Genomic DNA, 18907 nt, shown 5'->3' on the forward strand with positions numbered 1-18907 from the left:
ACTAGAATGTAACCTCTGGGGGGGCGGGGGCGTTGCCTCCTTCTCTGCCATCTCCCTGGGAACTAGAATGGACCCCGGGACACAACAGGTGCACAAAAACCCCTGTTAAATGAACTAACGAAAAGGGGTAGATGAGAAGAGTAGGACAGGATGATTCTACCCTTTTTAGCAGTTTCTCTTACACTGAGCGTGTATTTGTGTATTTTTATGAAACTAGAGAATGAAAAGCTTAGAAAGAAAACAATTATTGGTTAATATGATTTCAAAGGTTATTGTTTTTCTAAAAATCAGAAGTTTCTCTCTCCATTCTTGTTAACGTTTATCACTGAGTGTCTTTGTAACCTCTTCTCACAACCTTTGCTGCACACTATCTTAGACACTGACAAGGGCGATGAGTAAAAGTGAACGGAAACAGGAATTGAAAAAAGACTTTTATTGCAACATAAAAGATTTGGAGAGGTACAGCTTGAAGTAGAGTGGGCTTCACCGCTTCGCAATTTCGGCATCTACGAACGTCTAAGGTAGCCCGCAGGCCATGTGCCTTTACCTGCGGGGGGGTCCCAGAGAGAGGTGGGGTGCCAGGTGGGCTGACTGTGGACCATCTAAGACATCGGTGGGTCTTGACTTTACCACCATAAAACAAAGGGCTAGGTTTAGGCTAGACAATAGGTTAAGTCTTTTCCTGTCCTAAATTCAATGATTTTCTCTCTTGGGATGACGTAAAACAAGGCGAATCTACGTGTCCTTACGTTAGGGCACGCAGAATATCTGATTCCGTCTCTGAGGTTCAGTTACGCCAGGGCCCTGCCTGCAGCCCGTGACCCCTCACCACGGGTGAGCCCCGGAGCAGGACCGCCACGCTGCGCGCAACGCTGGGGCTGCACGGTGCTCCACACCACCTGAAAGCAGATTTTTTTTTTTTTTTTTACTTGACTTACGTTTACACGTCATTAAGTATTATTCAAAAGCTGAAAGAACACACAAGATGAAAACTGAGAAGAACGAGAATGTAAGCTTCAAGAACAGGATATTCTTAGCTACCAAAATAATTCCGTACACCCACTGTTTTATATTAATTTTAGCCTTGACATGATTTTAAAATAAATATTTTGAAAACACATACTAACCCTAATGGAACATAAAATATAGTTTTATGTCAAATTTTATATATTTTATAAATATATAATAAAGTTTTATATATATCAGAAAGCTCAGACATAAAAAGGTTAATGATATACAAATTAAATTCTTTTTGTGAGATGATTTCGGGGAGTTCATACCCAAGGAAAAGATATGCAATACATCTGTGATTATTTCAATCCATATAACTTCTCCAACTTGAAAAGGGTGGTTAAAATGATTCAAGGAGTAGAGAAATAATGAAGAATAAACCTGGCCTTATCGAAATTTTAACCCAGTCTTTAGGTGAAGATGGTTTAAGTTCAAGATTTCTTCACTTTTGATTGCTGAAACCCGTCTGTGCTTATAATCAGAAAGTGCAAAATTGTTGCTACTTTCGCTATAATGACATAGTTCATTACTATGGTTACAACTGAACTACAGATAGGAATATATCTATTTAAATGACATGCTTAAAGCAAATAAATAGAAATCTAATAAGGCCTGTTACAATGAACTATTTACTTAAACAAAATACTTAAAAAATTTCTTCATAGCTAACAATGCCCAGTTTCTTCAAAAATAAATATTGATAACTTATTTCCACATTTATTTATCTTTTCTTAACAGAATGAATGGCTTACACTCCTCAAGTTCCCTTCTAAAATAAACAGCCTCACCATTACAAACTGATAGTTTCAGAAGACCTCCACTCGCGTGCCTCTGTGCAGTGATGCTGCAGTGAAGTGACAGGCTGCACTGAAACAAGGAAAAGCACTCACTCTAGCCCATTACTCACACAAGACATCCAGACATCACTTTTTCTTTTCACCTATAAGACTTAGAAAAATGTATTCCTAATAACAGGTTTGACCAAGGAACCTAGAAATTCCATGGGGCAGTAAGCCGTCTATTCCTCAAGAAGTTAAAGAATTTATCGCTGTAAATATCAAACATATATTCTTTAAAGTTTAAAAAAAGGGAAAAAAGGAAATTTTAATTATGAAAAAGTTGTGATAACCGTGGAAGATGGACGCACTACTGCATATTCCTATAGTGGAGAGACTGGTAACAGGAGACACACATACTTTCACTGCATCCTCGGGGTAACTCTTCCCTCGCCTCTGCAGACTTTTCCACATCACAGTCGCCTACACAGTTTAGCTTATAATCACTTTGTGCTTCACCTTCAGGGGAATTCACCATTTTAGAAGGAGTATCTTCTTTCTGTGTGCTTTTTATGTCAATCCATCCTTTCATTTCTTTATTGCTTCCTTTCAAAGGAGTAAAATCACCTCGACGCCCCTTCTGAGGAGTGAGTCCGTCGAGGATATGGGGAGAGTCACTCCCACCCGGGCAGGCGTCTCCCCGTCTCTGAGCCTTGGCCCGGGGACAGTCCCCTGGGGTCCCTTCGGCAGCAGGCGTTTCCTTAGAAGTCACGCTGCTCAAGCCCGGATCAGCTCCGTAGTTTGCAGGTTTCTGGAGACGGAAGCCAGCCTTCACTGTTGAGTCGGTACCATTGGCTGACCTGGGGTTTCTGCCAATGCAGGAAAAGTCAGCCCTTTCCAGGAGGCTGGTCCTCTCCCTCCTGGAAAGGCTCCTCGTGCAGTGGAGCAGGGCAGGGCCGGCGGGCGGCTGGACCCCGGGAAGGAGGCTCTCCAAGTCCCTCTCCTTGAGATTATTGGGAGAAAAGTAATCATCGTACGAGGACTCCCCGCGGCCCAGAGTCTGAACGGCAGAGCTGCTCGCGCACTTCAGGCTGTTCTCCGGCTGCAGCCGGGGCGCGGGGGGCCGCCCGAGGGACGGCCTCTTCCTCAGTCTCTCCTCCGGGGGTGGCCTGGAGATCGCCGACACCCTTCTTCTCGTGGCTGAGGAGCTCTGGGGACATGAAGGGCCCCTGGGGGGCTCTTTTGTTACAGATGACATAGGAGACAGGCCCCTCTTCCCATCGAACACCCCCCGAGCTGGCTCCCACGCTGGCTTCGCGTCGGGGGTGATGGCTCGGCCCGCAGCACCCCTCTGCCGGTGGATGTCTCCCTTGGAAAGACTGCCAGGGGACTGGTGAAGAGTTAACTGACCAAGGGAACCGGGAGATGCTGGCAGACGGACACTGCTCGTTTTCAACACAGCTGAGGAAGCACACGCAGCGCTTTTACTTTCATCAAGGAATCCTCCCAATTTCCTCTGCTGAGTCCCACATCCAGAGCTCCCACAAAGATCATCAAAAGACAAGTGTAGAACACCAGCAAAGAAGTCCTCTGGAAAACATTAATAAAGAATCAACTTTTTAATGGTTTACATTGTTATAAAACTAATTCTCAGTCCGCCCGCAACGTGACAAAGCGGCACTTCCTAAGCACAGCTCCTGGTTCGGGAGGGCATCACCCACGCCCAGTTCTCACGACAGGTGAGGACGCCCTCCCGGCCGGCGTTGCTAGCCAGGGGCCCGGGCTTCCCCGTGGGCGCGGAACAAGGTGGGGTCGGAGAGGCAGTAGCGCTCTGCATGTTCTCACGCCCGCGTGCCCCACTCCACAAAGAGCGCCGCGCCCCGTCACTAAAGCCTCGAGGAGGCCCGCTGTCCTAGAGGAAGGACCATGCGTTCAGGCTCTAGTCGACCACGATGGGCTCGGCCGCGCAGACTCCCTGCCGCCTGCCGAAGGCCTCACTCTGTATCTATACGCCAGGAGCCGCCTGGCGCATCTCAGGGCTCTGACTCTCCACACATCTTCTTACACGTTTCCTGAGGGTAACGCGAAGCTCCGCCCAGCTCCTGAAAGCTGGGTTTATACTCCCCCTGCTGCACGCTCTAACCTGGATAAACACTACCCTTCCTTCGAAACCCACCTCGGACGTCAGAACCCCTGCAAATCCTCCCAGACTTCACCAGCTCTGGTCACACACGCCCTCCTCTGCCACCCAGAGTTCCACCCAAACCTTTAAAAGCGTGTGTGTCAGTGCCCTGTGCTTACACTCCTATCTGCCCCCCTCCCTGGCCTAGAAGCCCCCGGCACAGACACGGCTTTCTGGAATCTGGAGCCGCTCGCCCAGCACTGGCTCCTCCGATAGGGGCTCGGCGCTTGCTGAACAGAGGGAGGACCCCCAGTTTACAGAAGCTCCACACCAGAGGCAACAGAGGTGTCTTAACTTACTGACTGACACCACTAAGGCTCTGCTTTTAAAGAGGGAGGAGAGGGGCAGCCCCCAGGGAGCAGAGAGAAGCCCAGCGGGCGGGTGGTGCCGCGTGTCTCTAAGTCGGCAGCTGGAAACATAGGACATGTTTAATTTTAGCAGCTGAATAAGCTTAGCTCACTTTTCAAAAGGCTGGCAAGCAGCAGGACACGGCATAAGAGAGTAAATTCTGAAGTCAGACTGCCTACTTCGAAGCCCGGGTCAGCCGCTCACAAATGGTGTGACCTCTTACGAGCCGTCTGACTCCTCTCTGGCCGGGCTTTCTCACCGGCAGGAGCGGGACAACGACGGCGCCTGCGTCACTGGGCTAACGGGAGAATCAGACGAGATACAGACACGCGAGCAGCACCCACAGCACAGCCAACGATGAAACTGAGCTAGTGACTGTTGTCACTTGTTTCCAACTTACAGGCAACACATGCATCAAGTATGAAATAAAAAGATGGCGATTATTTAAGATACATGGGCAAATAATTTCAACACACACCAAAGATATTAAAGAATAAACCATGCACAAAACAAAGCTTTTGTTAAAAAGTTTTACCTGAACACAAAGTATCACGTGAAAGGTTCAAAGATGCTTCACACAGAGAGTTAACGGTGTTATCGTCAGACTTTTCAACCATCTGGGAAGCTGAAAACATAATCAAAACTCCTCATTAAATAGCAGCTCTGATCTCTGGTAGTAGATGAAGCCAGTACTAGGTCCACTCATTCCACTCTTGTGTCACTGACACACACACACACAGAGGACTTATTCCTAATACGTGCTATTCTAGACTTCTTACTCAAATCTATTACAGATGATGAGAATCATTAAAATATAATTTATACAAATCATACCATAAAAAAGGCACAGAATCCTAGGATAACAAAAGTTGGAAGGGCTCTTGGAAAGTCGGCCGGCCTAGACCTAAGCAGAAGCTCGATACGGGTAAAGAGAACCTTTCAGTCAGTCTCACTGCTCGATGATCAAGGCTTTTCTCATGATGATCACAGACAGCTGCCTCTATGACCAGAGCGGTGGTTCTCAACCAGGGGCGGCCTGGCGCCTGCAGATGCTGCTGGATGCCGCGGGGGGGCTGGGGCGCACTGTGCCCCATGCTGCCGGCCTCTAGTGGGCAGGGGCCAGGGGCGCTGCCGAACACTCTGCCAGGCACGGGACGGCCCCAGCAGCAAAGAACTATGCAGCCCCAAGTGTCCGGAGGGCAGAGGTTTCACTGAACAACACCCAGGAGATCAGCGATGCAACAGCTAAGGCCACAGGCGTCACCTTCAAAGGCTGTGCATGCAACAGACCAGAGACAAGAGAGAGATCTCGGTCTCACGGTCAGAGATGTTTTTTGAGGAGACTTAAAAGGATACACTTCTGAGAAAACTTAGGTGAACAATTAGAAAATGAGACTAAACCGAGATAAGAAAGGTAAGCACACAGATAACATTTTCGACTGCTGAATTTAAACTTAACTGTGGGAGGCAGTTACGTAGCAGAATTAACACTGCAAAGTAGTGGAATAAAGTCCAAGGCAAATTAGTTTGCACACATACATAATGATTTGTCGAAACAATCTGGATAGTCCCCTGGAACGCTGCTAGTTACCTAGCTCAGTGGCCATTCCCACCTGCCTCTTACAACAGACTCTGGTTTTATGAGCGCAGACACACACCCTAGTTAAGACTACACTTCAGTCTTGCTTGCAGTGCCCTGTAGGTGACTTGCATTTTGTTTCCTACTTCCTAGGCTAAAACTACTGCAGTCCCCTTAGCCATGCCATCCTGAATGCCACTGCCCATTTTAAATTAAACTGGCAGATTAAATTAGATGTACAGACACAAAGAACTGTACTGTAGTTCTTGGCTCACCCAGAGTGGTATTTTGCCTTTGCAGCTCCTGGGCCATAAATGGCCACACTTAGCTTGCAAGCAGGAAGAGCCACAGGACCGCACTCTGGCCGGCGGCGCTCGGCAGCAGCAGGAGGCAGGAGCTGGTGAGGCCGCCTGCTTGCAGGGAGCTGGCTCCGGGGAGGCCAGGCAGGAAGCCTCCCCAAACCCTGCCTGCCTCTTTCTTTGGCAGGACAGAGAAACACAACTCTATCTAAGCACGGCCATTGGTTTTTGCATTTATCCGTTATCGGCGGCCACAACTAACCTTAACTGATACACATGCCCACTGCATAAATATACAGATATAAATTCAGGACAGATGAAACAACTAACCTTAAAAATAAACCATACAAGTAATAGCAGAAAATACAACAATTTTGACACCTTGTGGTGGAGGAGTTCTAAGCATCACAGGAATCCTAGAGGCCAGAAGGAAAAGACAAACAGAACAGATTTGTCTACCTTAAACGTAATATTTCTGTTTCTCAAAAGCCACTGCATTATGACAAACAACACAGAGTTCGTGTATCTTACTCAACCTAGTTTCCCAAGGGTGTGAAACTGCACTTCTTATAAACAACTGGCAAAGGGTAAAATGGCACAAACTTTTTGAAGGGCAATCTGACAATATCTACCAAAATTTTTAAATTCTGCCTTTATGAATTATTATCACGATACATGAAATACAGAGGAATGTAAAGATTCATATAGAAGCATGTCCACTGGCGTGTGGGTTGTAACAGTAAACAGTGGGGGCAAAAGCCTTATGTCCAGAGAGGAAAACGGTTACATAAAAAGCAAGAACCACCATACCGTGTAGTTTAAAAAGAATAAAAACTGCAGCACTGTTTCTAATAAATAAAAATTGGGAGAATTCCCTGGCGGTCCAGTGGCTAGGACTCCTGGGGCCTGCGGTTCAATCCCCTCATCGGGGAACTAAGATCCCGCAAGCTGCAAGGCGAGGCCAAAAATAAAAAAAAAAAAAAAAGAAAGAAAAAATGGAAAAATATCCACCAACAGACAGATGATTCAATATCAAAACTCTAGACTACTATGCAACATCTTTAAAAATAAAAAATGAAAAAAAGATGTAGGTCCACACCAATACACTTTTCAGTAAAAAAAGAAAGCTGAAAATAAGAGGTATGCCATGATCCAATTTAGGTAAAGAAAAGTTATACCACCAACCACAGAGAAAAATACAGAAGCCTTATCTTTTTCATGTATACACAGACATGTGACCCACTGAAAAAGATCTGGAGAAACACATCAACATAAAACACGGGTTACCCAGGGGCAGAGGAGAATGAGGTGGGAATCAAGATGGATGTTTACTACAAACGATGACTACTGGTCAACATTTTATGAAAATGTGCCTGTATATTACTTAAAAATTTTCAAGATAAAAGAAATAAAGGAAAACATAAACTGAAGCATTAGATACTTAATCTAAAGCAAACTCCTTCAAAAGAGGGGCCCAATTAATTTTTTAAAAAAAGAAAGAAAAATCCCGAATATATGAAAAATTACAAAGGAACAACAGGATTTTAAACCTGGAGAATACTACATACCCAATATACTCTTTAAAAATCTTAACAAAGCATAAGATTTTCTGGAAGAAAATATCAACAAAGTCTACGCTGATAGAGGTAAAAAAAAATTATAATCTAAATTCACTAAAATATCTATGTAAAGGAAAAAAAAAACCCTTTCCACAATGTATTCACCTACTTCATAATTTCCATCGTATGAAGTGTCACTTACAGGTGGGGGAAAGATCCTCCCGTTTCGCCTGCATCGCCTGCAGTCTCTTCCCCGCTGCACTGTGGTGGCCACTGCAGATTCTAACTGGGGGACTGTACACCAGGGAGCCATTAGATTCGAACAAGAGAACAGGAGCATCATTACCTGAAAAGAAACAAAAATCCAGTTTTAATCTCAAAAAAATGCCTTCCTCCTTCAACAACATGATTCCTCTTAAGGACACCCCTTGTCCCCTACTCCATGGGTTCCTCTTCCCTTTTGACAGACACACACACAGACCCGCACATGAACTCGGCGGCAGGAAGGGGGTCAGAGGATCCTTGAGCCATGAAATAAGGGGCTCAGTGGTGGGGTGAACAGTGGTGTGCTTCCTGGAATCCACACCTTGCAGGTAATGAAAGAACTTTAGGACCCTGACCAGCTGTCCGCCCCCGCTTAAAAAACAGACCACAACAAATCATTCAATAGCCTCTCCTTTGCAACTCTTAGGCCTGCACAACTTTTACTGCACTTCTGGCAATATGCAGGCATACGTTAGTTGAATCTTTAATACCTTATAGTTGTAGTTTTTAAAAGACAATTCAGACATAAATTTGGTCTAAGAAGAGAACTTTTTAAAATCTATCTTTACCATTTTGCTGAATTCTTTTCAAATACACTATCGCTGGTGCAGGAAAGATGGCCAAATGGCAGAGGTATGAAGGCTGACAGCAGAGAGGGGCAGAGCTGATGTGAGGCTGCAGGACAGGCAGATCAGATAGGACGTGGTCGGCTGTAGGACATGTGAAGTACAGGATTTTATCCTAAGTATCTTTTCCTTAGGACGACACTGAGGACCGTTAAAGCCCGGGTGGGGTGTCCACGTGAGCTCGGATGTACACCCTTCTGACTGAAGCAGGGAGGTGGAGGCTAAGGACACAGCGGCAGGAAGGCCAGCCAAGGAGCTGCCGGACGCCCACATGGGGTGCTGCAGGCTTGGGCGAAGAGGGCAGAGGAGGAGTTGGGAGACCACTTCAGAGCAGGTCTGGGGTCCAGGCGGGTGACAGGCCTCAGGGCGGACAGATGCCAAGGAGAACTCCATGTCTGTCTGGGGCAGCAGACCAGACGGTCACGCGGGATTTGTCAGGGAGGCACCAGCACGGCACCGAGAGACTCGATTCGTCAGGCAGTGGGATGCCCGAGCGCAAGGGCAAAGGGTTGAGCCAATGTTCTGGAAAGGCATCGGGCAGCACCATGCAGGCTAAGGGTTCTGCTCAGTTCTGCTGCTTCAGAAGTACAGACACAAGCACCAGGGACTGCCCTACATTTCTCAGCTTACCCAGAGTGGTTTTCTGCTGTTGCAGCTCTTTAGCCATTTTCTCAAACTTCTTTTGCAGTCTTCTATCATTTTCTGGTGTTTTAGGAATAAAATCTTTGGGCTGCATACACTTGCGCTGTACAAAAAGGACATAAAAAAAATAATACCGTATTGCGATTGTGTAAGACAGGAAAAGAACCCTTCCATACACATTCCTGATATCTTTTGTAACATCCATAATACAACCTACTTACAGAGATATTTCTTCACTATGTGTGAATTTGTAATGTTTAGTCTTCCTATAACTCTAAGAATATGGACAGAATTTTCAGACTGAATAAAGAGCTACACACTAAGTAGCTATGTTTTCTGAGGCATTTTCAGGACCCCAGCATTCTTAGTTTCCATGAAGATTCTTAAATGAAATTAGTCTCCTTTTCCTTATTTTTTGCTACTTTTACATCCATCTCCCCCTTCCCTAAAAAGTCATGACACTGTAAAAAAAAAAAAAAAAGTAATTATTTTATAACCACCAAAGAAGAGAACCATTATTTAATCTTGTCTCACTGTCTTTACATCACAGCAACTCCATTCAGCCAGTAAAAAACAAAACCTGTGACCACACGTCCAAAGTGTAGGGAATGAGGAAACCTCGGACACGTGGCGTCCGGGTCACCGTCTCACCCTACTGTCCTCACGTCTCCTAGCACTTTTTACACCGCAGGCTCCCAGGTCCCCCGCTGAAGAGCCCATCTGGGCAGGTCGCCACGGTAAATACAAAAGCTGAGCTTGACACCGACTTCACCTACGGTTACTCCTACACCCGAGGGTCTCTGAAGGACGCTAGGGAAGCGTGTCTTCTGTCCAGGCCTCTTTAGGCGTCCAGCCCAAGAGTGTCCACGTGCGTCCCAGTCTAAAGGAAGAACTTCGTAGCCAGTCAAGGCTGCTGCTACACTGTGCTCTTGTTCAGCACCCTGCTCTATCTGTTAGTAACGCGCTCGTTCATCATTTAACAAAAATGTTATTGTGTGTCAGTCACTGGTCTGGAAACAAAGAAAGATCCTCGCATCAGGGAGCTTATACTCTATGAAGGAGTGACAGAAAATACACATAACAAATAAGTAAACTACATCGTATGTGTGTCAGGAGGATTAGTTCCAGCAGGCCTGGAGCTGGCCTGAACTGTTTTTGCCAAAGTACCTGGACAGCATGCAAGGCACTAATTAACAGCGTTGCTTTGTAACTATGGGCCCCTGGCGCTCGGGGCGTTTGTATCCCCAAAGCTCGTCAACACTGCCCATCACCAGTGGGAGGGCCCCGTCGCTGGCAGAGGTAATGCAGTTAGAACAGGGGCAGGTGACCAGCAGGCGCTCTGTGCACTCGGAAGCACCGCCACGCGGGGTTCTGGGGTCTTCGCGAGAGCCCGGCTGCCCGCACTTCTGCAGTATGTTAGCAAGGGCCAAGTACTATAACAAGGAAAAAGCAGGCCGGGGGCTCAGGACGGCTGGCATGGTGGGAAGGACCTGCCACTGTAGACAGGCGAGTGAGCCAGTGCTTAGTGAGAAAGGACCAGCAGTACAAAGCCCTGTGGAAGTCAGAGAACCGTCTGTGGATGGATGGGGGGAAGTGCGTTCCAGACAGAGGGACAGACAATGCAATGGCTCTAAAACACAAACAAACGTGGTATGTTTGAAGAACAGCAAGCAAGAGGGTCAGGCTGGCAGCAGAGTGAGGGAAGCGAAGCAGAGACCCTCCCCAGAGACCAAAGAATAAGGTCTGGAGTCAGGTTTAATCTGCAACTGCATTTGGAGAAAGGAAGGAAAGGGAATGCTTGTAGGGACTAATACAACCTTAACTGGTGAAGGGTATGAGCAGACATTATTAATGCTTCAGATTAGGAAAAATTTAAAAGATGAATAATATCCAGCAGTGGTCAGTGTTAAGGAAAAGTACCCTTGTACACTGCTGGTGGAACTCTAAGTCCCTTTCTAGATATTCCGCTTGCAGAAATAAACTCAAATACATCACACAAACAGCATACTTAGTAAAAATCGTCAATGATCTACGGGTGCATGAATCCAAGACACATTCACGCTGTTTAACACAAAGCAGAAGGAAGTGGAGCCGCGTACACACACTGACATGAAAACACACGGTTAAGTGAAGGAGAAAAAGCAACCCACCAAACAGTACACGTAACGTAGTAGAACCTCGTTCACTCAAAGCACGTGTACTGAAGACCACCTGATCAGCAAGGACCCAAGTCAAACTGAAAACTGCTTATTTTGAGGGAAGGGAAATTAGGAGCGATATGCCTGATCTGTGTTCACTCAACGTACTACCAGCTGCTGCTGGTCTATCACAGAGTCATGAGACGCTCCATTTCACTACCGTCCGACACAATCTGGACGGAGACAAGTGAGTTTCCATCACTGCACGGGTGTGTTCCAGCTTGTCCAAGATGAAATGTGATGGAGACACAGGATTTACTATTTCAGAAAACTTGGAGACATCCACGGGAATGTCTTCCCTAATCTACAGCTCTCCTCTGCCTCACTCAGTGTGGAGAAAGTCTGTAAATCTTCTCTCCAACAGGGATTCTCACGTGACAACAAAGTGACTGATGTGTCACAGTGAACAGTTTACCCTCAGATACAGGAATCAATTAAAACTTTTAAATAATAAAAAACCAAAAGGGTTGTGGTTCAAATGTGAACCAGACCTCAAAGGAAAGCAGCATCTTTATATCTGCACAGATTTTCTGTAATAAATAACTGTGTACACTTGGCTATTTCTGCCTCAGACTTTTGAGATTTTCCAGCCAAACAGATCAAATGTATTTAACTACAGACGTTAACAACCTGAATCCGAAGTAGTTACCAGAGCACCTGAAAGGGTGCTGGTTTCTTGGCAACTTTTAGTTCTCCTTTGGACAAACAGTCTCTTCCATTTACCACAAACTACATCAAAGCATTCATGGGATAAAGTAAGCTCTATAACTCATTAAAAAATGCTGTGTGAGAAGAATAATACCATCAATAGCAATATTAAGACAACTCTTGAATATACTTCTAAAAGTTTTATTTTCTAGGAAGAAAAAAATGAATAAATTGATGACTGCCAGAGTCCACACTGAAGTCCCACACTTACTTTTTTTTTCATTAGGCTTGGTAGGTGTTCACTGGGATTAGCTGCAGGGAACAGCGATTCATCAATGTGCACTCCAGCTGTCCTGCATCTGTGTGATCAAAATGAACGGTAATGGGCATGTTCCTATTAGAGTCACACAACATTAAATCTGCACACGTGTCAGTTAGCAATGAAAGAAATCCCTACACAGGTCATTCTAATAGACATGTCCTTTAAAATAAGTACATTTATTACCAAAGACAAAAGGCAATACAAATTCAATTTTCCAAAACCTTCTCTATTTGGTGTTTTTGAGTGTAAGAGCAGAAGAGAAGTGAGAGGCAGGTACAGGAAGTACAATTTTTACGCAATAATGTGAGACATGAAACACGCCAAAAGGATCACTGTGTGGCACTCATGAAGCACACGCCATTCAAGGCACAATTTAAGAGTAAACAGGCCATAAAATGAATAAGCTAGAGCTAGAAGGGTCCTAAAGAAATTGAGGCCAGAAAGCTTATCTATCCTCCAAAACCAAGTTCTCCTTCCTGTGTGTTTCTGTCAAGGCACCACCATCACCTGGAGACCTAGCTCTGCGGTCCCAGCTACCCTGAGCTGTACCTCCTGCTTCCACAGCCCGTCTGTCCTCACATCTGCCATTTCCCCTCCCGCATCGCGCTTCACCTCCCTGCCTGCCTTGGGAATCCCTCGACCATTACCCACTTCTAAGCATTCAGCTGCTCAAATCTAAACAATTACAATGATTTTCTAAATGATCTCCTTCCCTATGGTTTCTCCTCTTCTGATTCATTCATATAATACTGAAACATTAATCTTAAAACATTTTATTCATCTCTCCATAACCCAGATCAATCACTCCCGTGTTTACAAAATCATGTCACCATCTAAGACTTTTTAAAATAAGGCCCCTAACCCCATCTCCAACTATATTTCATAAGACTATTACTGTTCAACATTTAGTACACAAGTAATAGCTGAAAATATAATAAAATACAGTGCAATAAAAAAAGAATGAGGCAAATCTATCCCTAATGATATAGAAAGGTCTCTAAAATAAGAATGAAATGTGCATGTGTATGGTATTGTACAGTGAACTATTTCTCACTTTAAGAAAAGTCTGGAAGATGACACACCAAAATGTCAACAGCACTCATCAGCTGTGAATCTCAAAGTGTGAACACAGAAGACGCCTGATGCGAGGTCAAAACTACTGCTATCATGATAAGAACACATTCCCTGCCTGTTCCACTCCTCACCCTCAAGAGCACACGGTGGAGCTGAAGCTACATGACGTGAGTCATCCCCATACACCAGACGCAGAGCAGATATTAGAAGATATTAGAATGCAACTGTCTTCTGTTAAGCCAGACGTGAAAGAAATCTTCAAAAATGTAAAAAAAAAGAAGGCAGCACAATTATTGGGACAAGAGAAGAGCCGCAAGGTGGAGCACGAGCCAGACGGCACAGGTGACAGGACAGGCTCACGAAAGGCTGCAGGTCAGAGGCCACCACCAGGCTGAATCGGATGAGGACGCAGACCTGGGAGGACGCAGGTCTTCTGTCTGGAGAAAGAGCAGAGACGAAAGCACAGCGAAGTGAAGAGGGTGATAATTTCGGGAAAACATCCAGCACTCGGCGTGAGTGAAGTGAATGAACAGGAGTCAGGAGACAGTGACAAAGATGACACCCTCGTCCTGAGGGCTCCAGGGCCCGAGAAGGTGTCAGGGGCCCTGGACAGGTCCCTCTGAGGGACGAGTTCCAGGACAGGGACACCAAGACCAGCCAGGGCTAGTGGGGTAGGAGACGCCAAAGATTTCAGCAAAGCTGTGGGGCTGGGCTGGGGACCCATAACTGAGCAACACTTCGGAATAAAAACAGCGCACGCCTGACCTCTGGTTAGATCTGATGGGCTGAGCACATGTCTCTCTCCTCCCCCCGCCAAACCCCAATCAAATGACAGTAAAGGAAAACAAAAGGACACAAACCAACAGAAGTGAAGAGTAGGTGAGAGAGAATCTGGGGGATTGAAAAACTAACAGGAAACCCCAGCCTTGCAGCTGGGGGTGGTGGGTCGACCAGAAGGGTCCGGATTCCTCTCCTCGCACCTCAAGGGAGGCCAGGATGGGTCTGAAGAGCAGCAGCTCTACTCCTAACTGCTGCACCCCACTCGCTCCTCCAGCGGAGCAGAGGTGATGGGTTCTGTTCTCAGATGCCGCGGACCAAAGACACACTGGACTAAGGACACCAGGCCCAGCTCCGGCAGGACAAAGATGTGCAGGAAACGAAATGTATTTGTGGTGCATTTTCAGATTCAGCTAAAAACCACTTTCACAGTCATAATAACGTCAATAAAACTACTGATTTAATTGATCGCGTACACTGGAATAATGAGAGGATTAAGAATCATGGGGGGGCGGGTGGAGAGTATGTGCACGCGGTAAATGCATGTACATGGGGACGTCGGGGTGTGTCCCCCAAAGGCAGCTAGTTGGAAAGCTAAAGTCTCACCTCCACACCAAAAAGTCATTAGACAACATCAAAAACGAACATCAAGGCAGCAGTGGAGCCACAGTAATGAGGAATCCGGAGGTAAGTCAGAGCTCTAGAAAGAGCTGCAGGAGTGGAAAGGTGATGCCTCCAGAGAACAGGAACTGGGATAAAAAGGGGCTAGTGTTTTCGCTGTAAGCCTTGTAAGACGAGCTGATTTTCCTCTCTGCGGTGTGTGGGGGACCCAGCTCTCTCTTCCTAACAGGACAGCAATGGGAAACTAAGCATCCGGATTCAAAGGGTTCTGGCTCACACAACAGGCAGGAAAACGGCACCACAGAGCAAGAGAGAAGACGGAGTTTAGAAGCAGTCAGGAATGAGTTCGGTTCTGGACGTATTTAAGCCCAGATGACTCATCCAAGCAAATCCATCTAGCAGGCAACCCCTTACGTAGCTCTGACGCTTAGGGGATGTACTAGGATAAAGACAGATGTGGGTAAAATTCTAATCCCTCACCCAGGTCCTGAAAGAGCAGGTCTCTGCCCCAAAGCTTCCTTCTCTCACTAGACTCCAGCCACTGACCCTCCGGTGCTGTCCTGCCTCGGACCAGACCTTCTGCTCCCAGGACACAGTCCCCCAGTTCAGGGAAAGACTGGCTCCTTTGCTGTCTTTTTTGCCTCAGCTCAAAGCTCCCCACCGACTCCAAGAGCCCCCCGACACCCCGCAAAAGCGCTCTGCCCAAGCAGGGCAACCCACTCCAGGGGGCCTCCTGTGTCCTCCAGAGCCTTACAAAACCTTTCTTGCACTTACAAAACTTGTCTTCCTCATTAAAAGTATGTTCCGGGAAAGCAGTAAATATGCCTGTCTAGTTAGAGCTGTAACCCCAATGTCTGGCAGAGAGTAAGCACTCAAAAATATTTTCTGAATAATGAGTAATTTGTAGAAAGACAAACGCTGTTGAGCTCTTTATCTTACACCATACGTGTACACACACACCAAAAAGAAAAAAAAAAAAAAAAAGCTCAAAACAGATCATAGAACTAAACGCAAAAGCTAAACCTAAAGCTCCTAAAAGAAAATGCACGAAAAAATTCATGCTTCTGAAGCACGCAAAGATATTCAGATAGGATGTTAAAACATAAAGCACAAAAGAAGAAAATGAAAAACTGGACTTCAACAAAACAAAACATTTGTATAGTTTGAAAGACACAATAAAGAAAACAAAAGTCTCAGACTGAGAGAAAATAATTACAATATGTGAATCTGACCAAAGAAATTAGTATGTACAATATACAAAAATCACACACAACTCAATATTATGAAGACAAAAACCCAATTTAAAAAAAAAGATGGGCAAAAGATTTAAACCAAAGACAATACACAAAGATTCACTAAGCACATTATCTTACGTTCAGCACTCGACATCAGGAAAATGTAATTAAAACCAGATGAGATCCTCACATTTATGGTTAACTGATTTTTGACAAGAGGGTCAAGACAAGTCCCTGGGGAAAGAACAACGGAAGCCTTTTCAACAAATGGGGCTGGGACAACTACATGAGAAAGAAGACATGAGACCCCGACCTCACACCGTACACAAAACTAACTCAAGATGGACAAAACACTCAATGTAAGAGCCGAAACTATACAATTCTTAGAAAAGAGATAGTAAATCTTTGTGATCTTGGATCTGGTAATAGTTTCTTAAATGACACCAAAGCACAAGAAACAAACAAAAATAAATAAACTGGACTTCATCAAAATTAAAATCTTTTTGCGTCAAAGGAAACTGTAAAGGAAGTGTAAAGACAACCTACAGAATGGAAGAAAATATCTGTATATCGTATACAATATGGATATATGTGAGACAGCCATACAACGGAATACTATTCGATCATAAGCAATGAAACTCTGACACAGGCTACAGTATGGATGGATCTTGAAAACATTAGGTCATGAGAAAGAAGCCAGGCCCAAAGATCACATACTGTATGATTCTGTTTACATGAAACATCCAGAACAGGCAAATCCACGGGGACAGAAAGTAGACCAGTGGCTGCCTTGCGCTGGGCGGCATAGAGGGATCAGTGATGCAAAGGTTTTGTTCTGAGGTGATGAGAAAGCTTTCACCTGATCGTGGTCATAGCTGCACAGCTCTGTGAGTATATTAAAAGCCACTGAACTGTACACTGGCTGAATTTTATCCCAAAAAACTGTTACCAAAAAAAAAAAAAACAACACATGAATACCACTACACAGCCACTAGAAAAGCTAAAATTAAAGACTGACAAACTCCAAGTGCTGGTGAAGACTCGTGCCCTGATGGTAGGAACGTAAAGTGACACAACCACCTTGGAAAACAGTCTGGGTAACAACCCAGGAGCAGGAAGATATACAAGGTCACACACACGACTGTTCATGGAACTTTACTGGTAACAATCAAAAATTGAAAACTACCCAAACGTCCATTAACAGGTGAATGGGTAAACAAACTGGTATATCCATGCACTAGAATACTATTCTGCTATAAAAGAAATGAAATTATTGATGGGGGGATGATGGATAGATCATGGATAAATCTCAACATGGATAAATCTCAAAAACATCACGTTAAACAAAAGAAGCCAGGCACAACATAACACACACCGGATGACTCATTTACATGAGCGAGACGCTGGAACAGGCGAAGCTAATCAATACTGAAAGAAACCAGGTGGGGGGGGGAGTGTGGGCGGGGAAGCTGACTACAAAGGGACACAAAGGAACCCCTGGGGTGATGAAAATGCTCTGTGTTTTGACTGTGATGGTGGTAACATGGGTATGTACCTTTGTCAAAGTTCAGTGAACTATATAATTAAAATGGAAATATTTCATCTTATGAAAATCATTTTTATAAAGTTGATTTTTTAAAAAACAACTAATCACCGAAGCCTGTAGGAAGCCTACAGTTAAGAGCTGGGCAGAATTATGGATCTAATGAAAAAAGATGAGAAACGGGCAGCAAGGATGGAGAAGACCAGGAGAGAGAGGTTTCTTAAGGATGCCTCTTTTTAAAAAAAAAATCCTTTGATTACCAATTTTTACCTCAAGCAGTGTCTACCAGCTCCTCCCGCTCAGGAGAAATGTCACCCATTTCCCACTGTTATAAACAACAAAATAGCCAAAAAAGGGTGGCCGGAAGCACCCGGATAGAAGACTCGGATGGGAAGACCTGGGATCATCCCATCATCACCAAGACGACGGGAAAGTTATAACCGGCAGCATCCCGAGGCTCAGACAGCTCCTGGGAAGCCTCACTCCAGCCTGGTGGGGAAGCAGTACCTTTCCCCCCACTGAACGACCGAGGAAACGGAGGCCCACACAAGACCATCTGCCCGAGTTTACAAAACCACCAGTCTCCTCTACTAGTCAGGAACCTGGAAAGGCTCGACCCATCGGGCTGGAGGTGCGCCCGACCCCAGGCTCCCGACCACCCGCCCCCCACGGGGTAGGATGGAGCCTGGCGTGGACACACTCCCTGAACCCACTCGGTTGAACGTCGGTCCTTCCACGATACAAACATAACGTGCGCCCACACGCGGAGGAGAATACTGAAGCCTCTACCTCAAAACCACGTTTATCAGGCACGCAATCAAAATCTACTGAATAAACAGAAAAAGCTCACCAGCTGCATTTCTGCTTTTCTTCAGAAATGTACAATGATGACATCATCCCCCCACCTAGTGGTTAAGAAAAGTTTCAAGAGATGCCCCTAAAAGCAGGACGAGCCTTTCACCCCTGTTTTCTGGCTGCCACTCTCAGAGCCCTGGGCTCAGCCCAGCACGCGGGCCCTGCCCTGGGAAGTCCTGCCTGGGATCCGGGGCCGAGCGGTGGGACCGGTGGGACCGGCGGGACCTGCGGCACGGCCCACCCCGCCTGCTCGGGACCGGCCACCCCAAGCCCGGTCAGTAAGTCATTCAGCACAAGGGTCTCGATGCCCAGCAGAAGGGCTGGGCGCTCAGGGGAGACGAAGAACCG

At 45.8% G+C, this 18907-nt stretch overlaps 1 protein-coding gene across 8 annotated transcripts in view; it reads right to left on the bottom strand.

Moving 5' to 3' along the window:
• MCPH1 (microcephalin 1) overlaps nucleotides 1–18907 on the bottom strand; it is a 230423-nt gene that overhangs the window by 191414 nt on the left and 20102 nt on the right. For 5 of the 8 annotated variants that reach the window (XM_061177349.1, XM_061177355.1, XM_061177354.1 and 2 more), the window contains 5 exons: nucleotides 12404–12491; nucleotides 9275–9389; nucleotides 7957–8100; nucleotides 4853–4942; nucleotides 2208–3377 (listed from right to left, as the gene is read on the bottom strand). In XM_061177349.1, coding sequence (XP_061033332.1) covers nucleotides 2208–3377; nucleotides 4853–4942; nucleotides 7957–8100; nucleotides 9275–9389; nucleotides 12404–12491 — 1607 coding nt within the window. Of the gene's footprint in view, nucleotides 1–443; nucleotides 900–1419; nucleotides 1879–2207; nucleotides 3378–4852; nucleotides 4943–7956; nucleotides 8101–8587; nucleotides 8729–9274; nucleotides 9390–12403; nucleotides 12492–18907 lie in introns of those variants that run through there. The other 3 variants (XM_061177356.1, XM_061177353.1, XM_061177352.1) reach the window with 3 other exon arrangements.

This window comes from Eubalaena glacialis, chromosome 20, assembly GCF_028564815.1.
Source record: "Eubalaena glacialis isolate mEubGla1 chromosome 20, mEubGla1.1.hap2.+ XY, whole genome shotgun sequence".
Lineage (NCBI taxonomy): Eukaryota > Metazoa > Chordata > Mammalia > Artiodactyla > Balaenidae > Eubalaena > Eubalaena glacialis.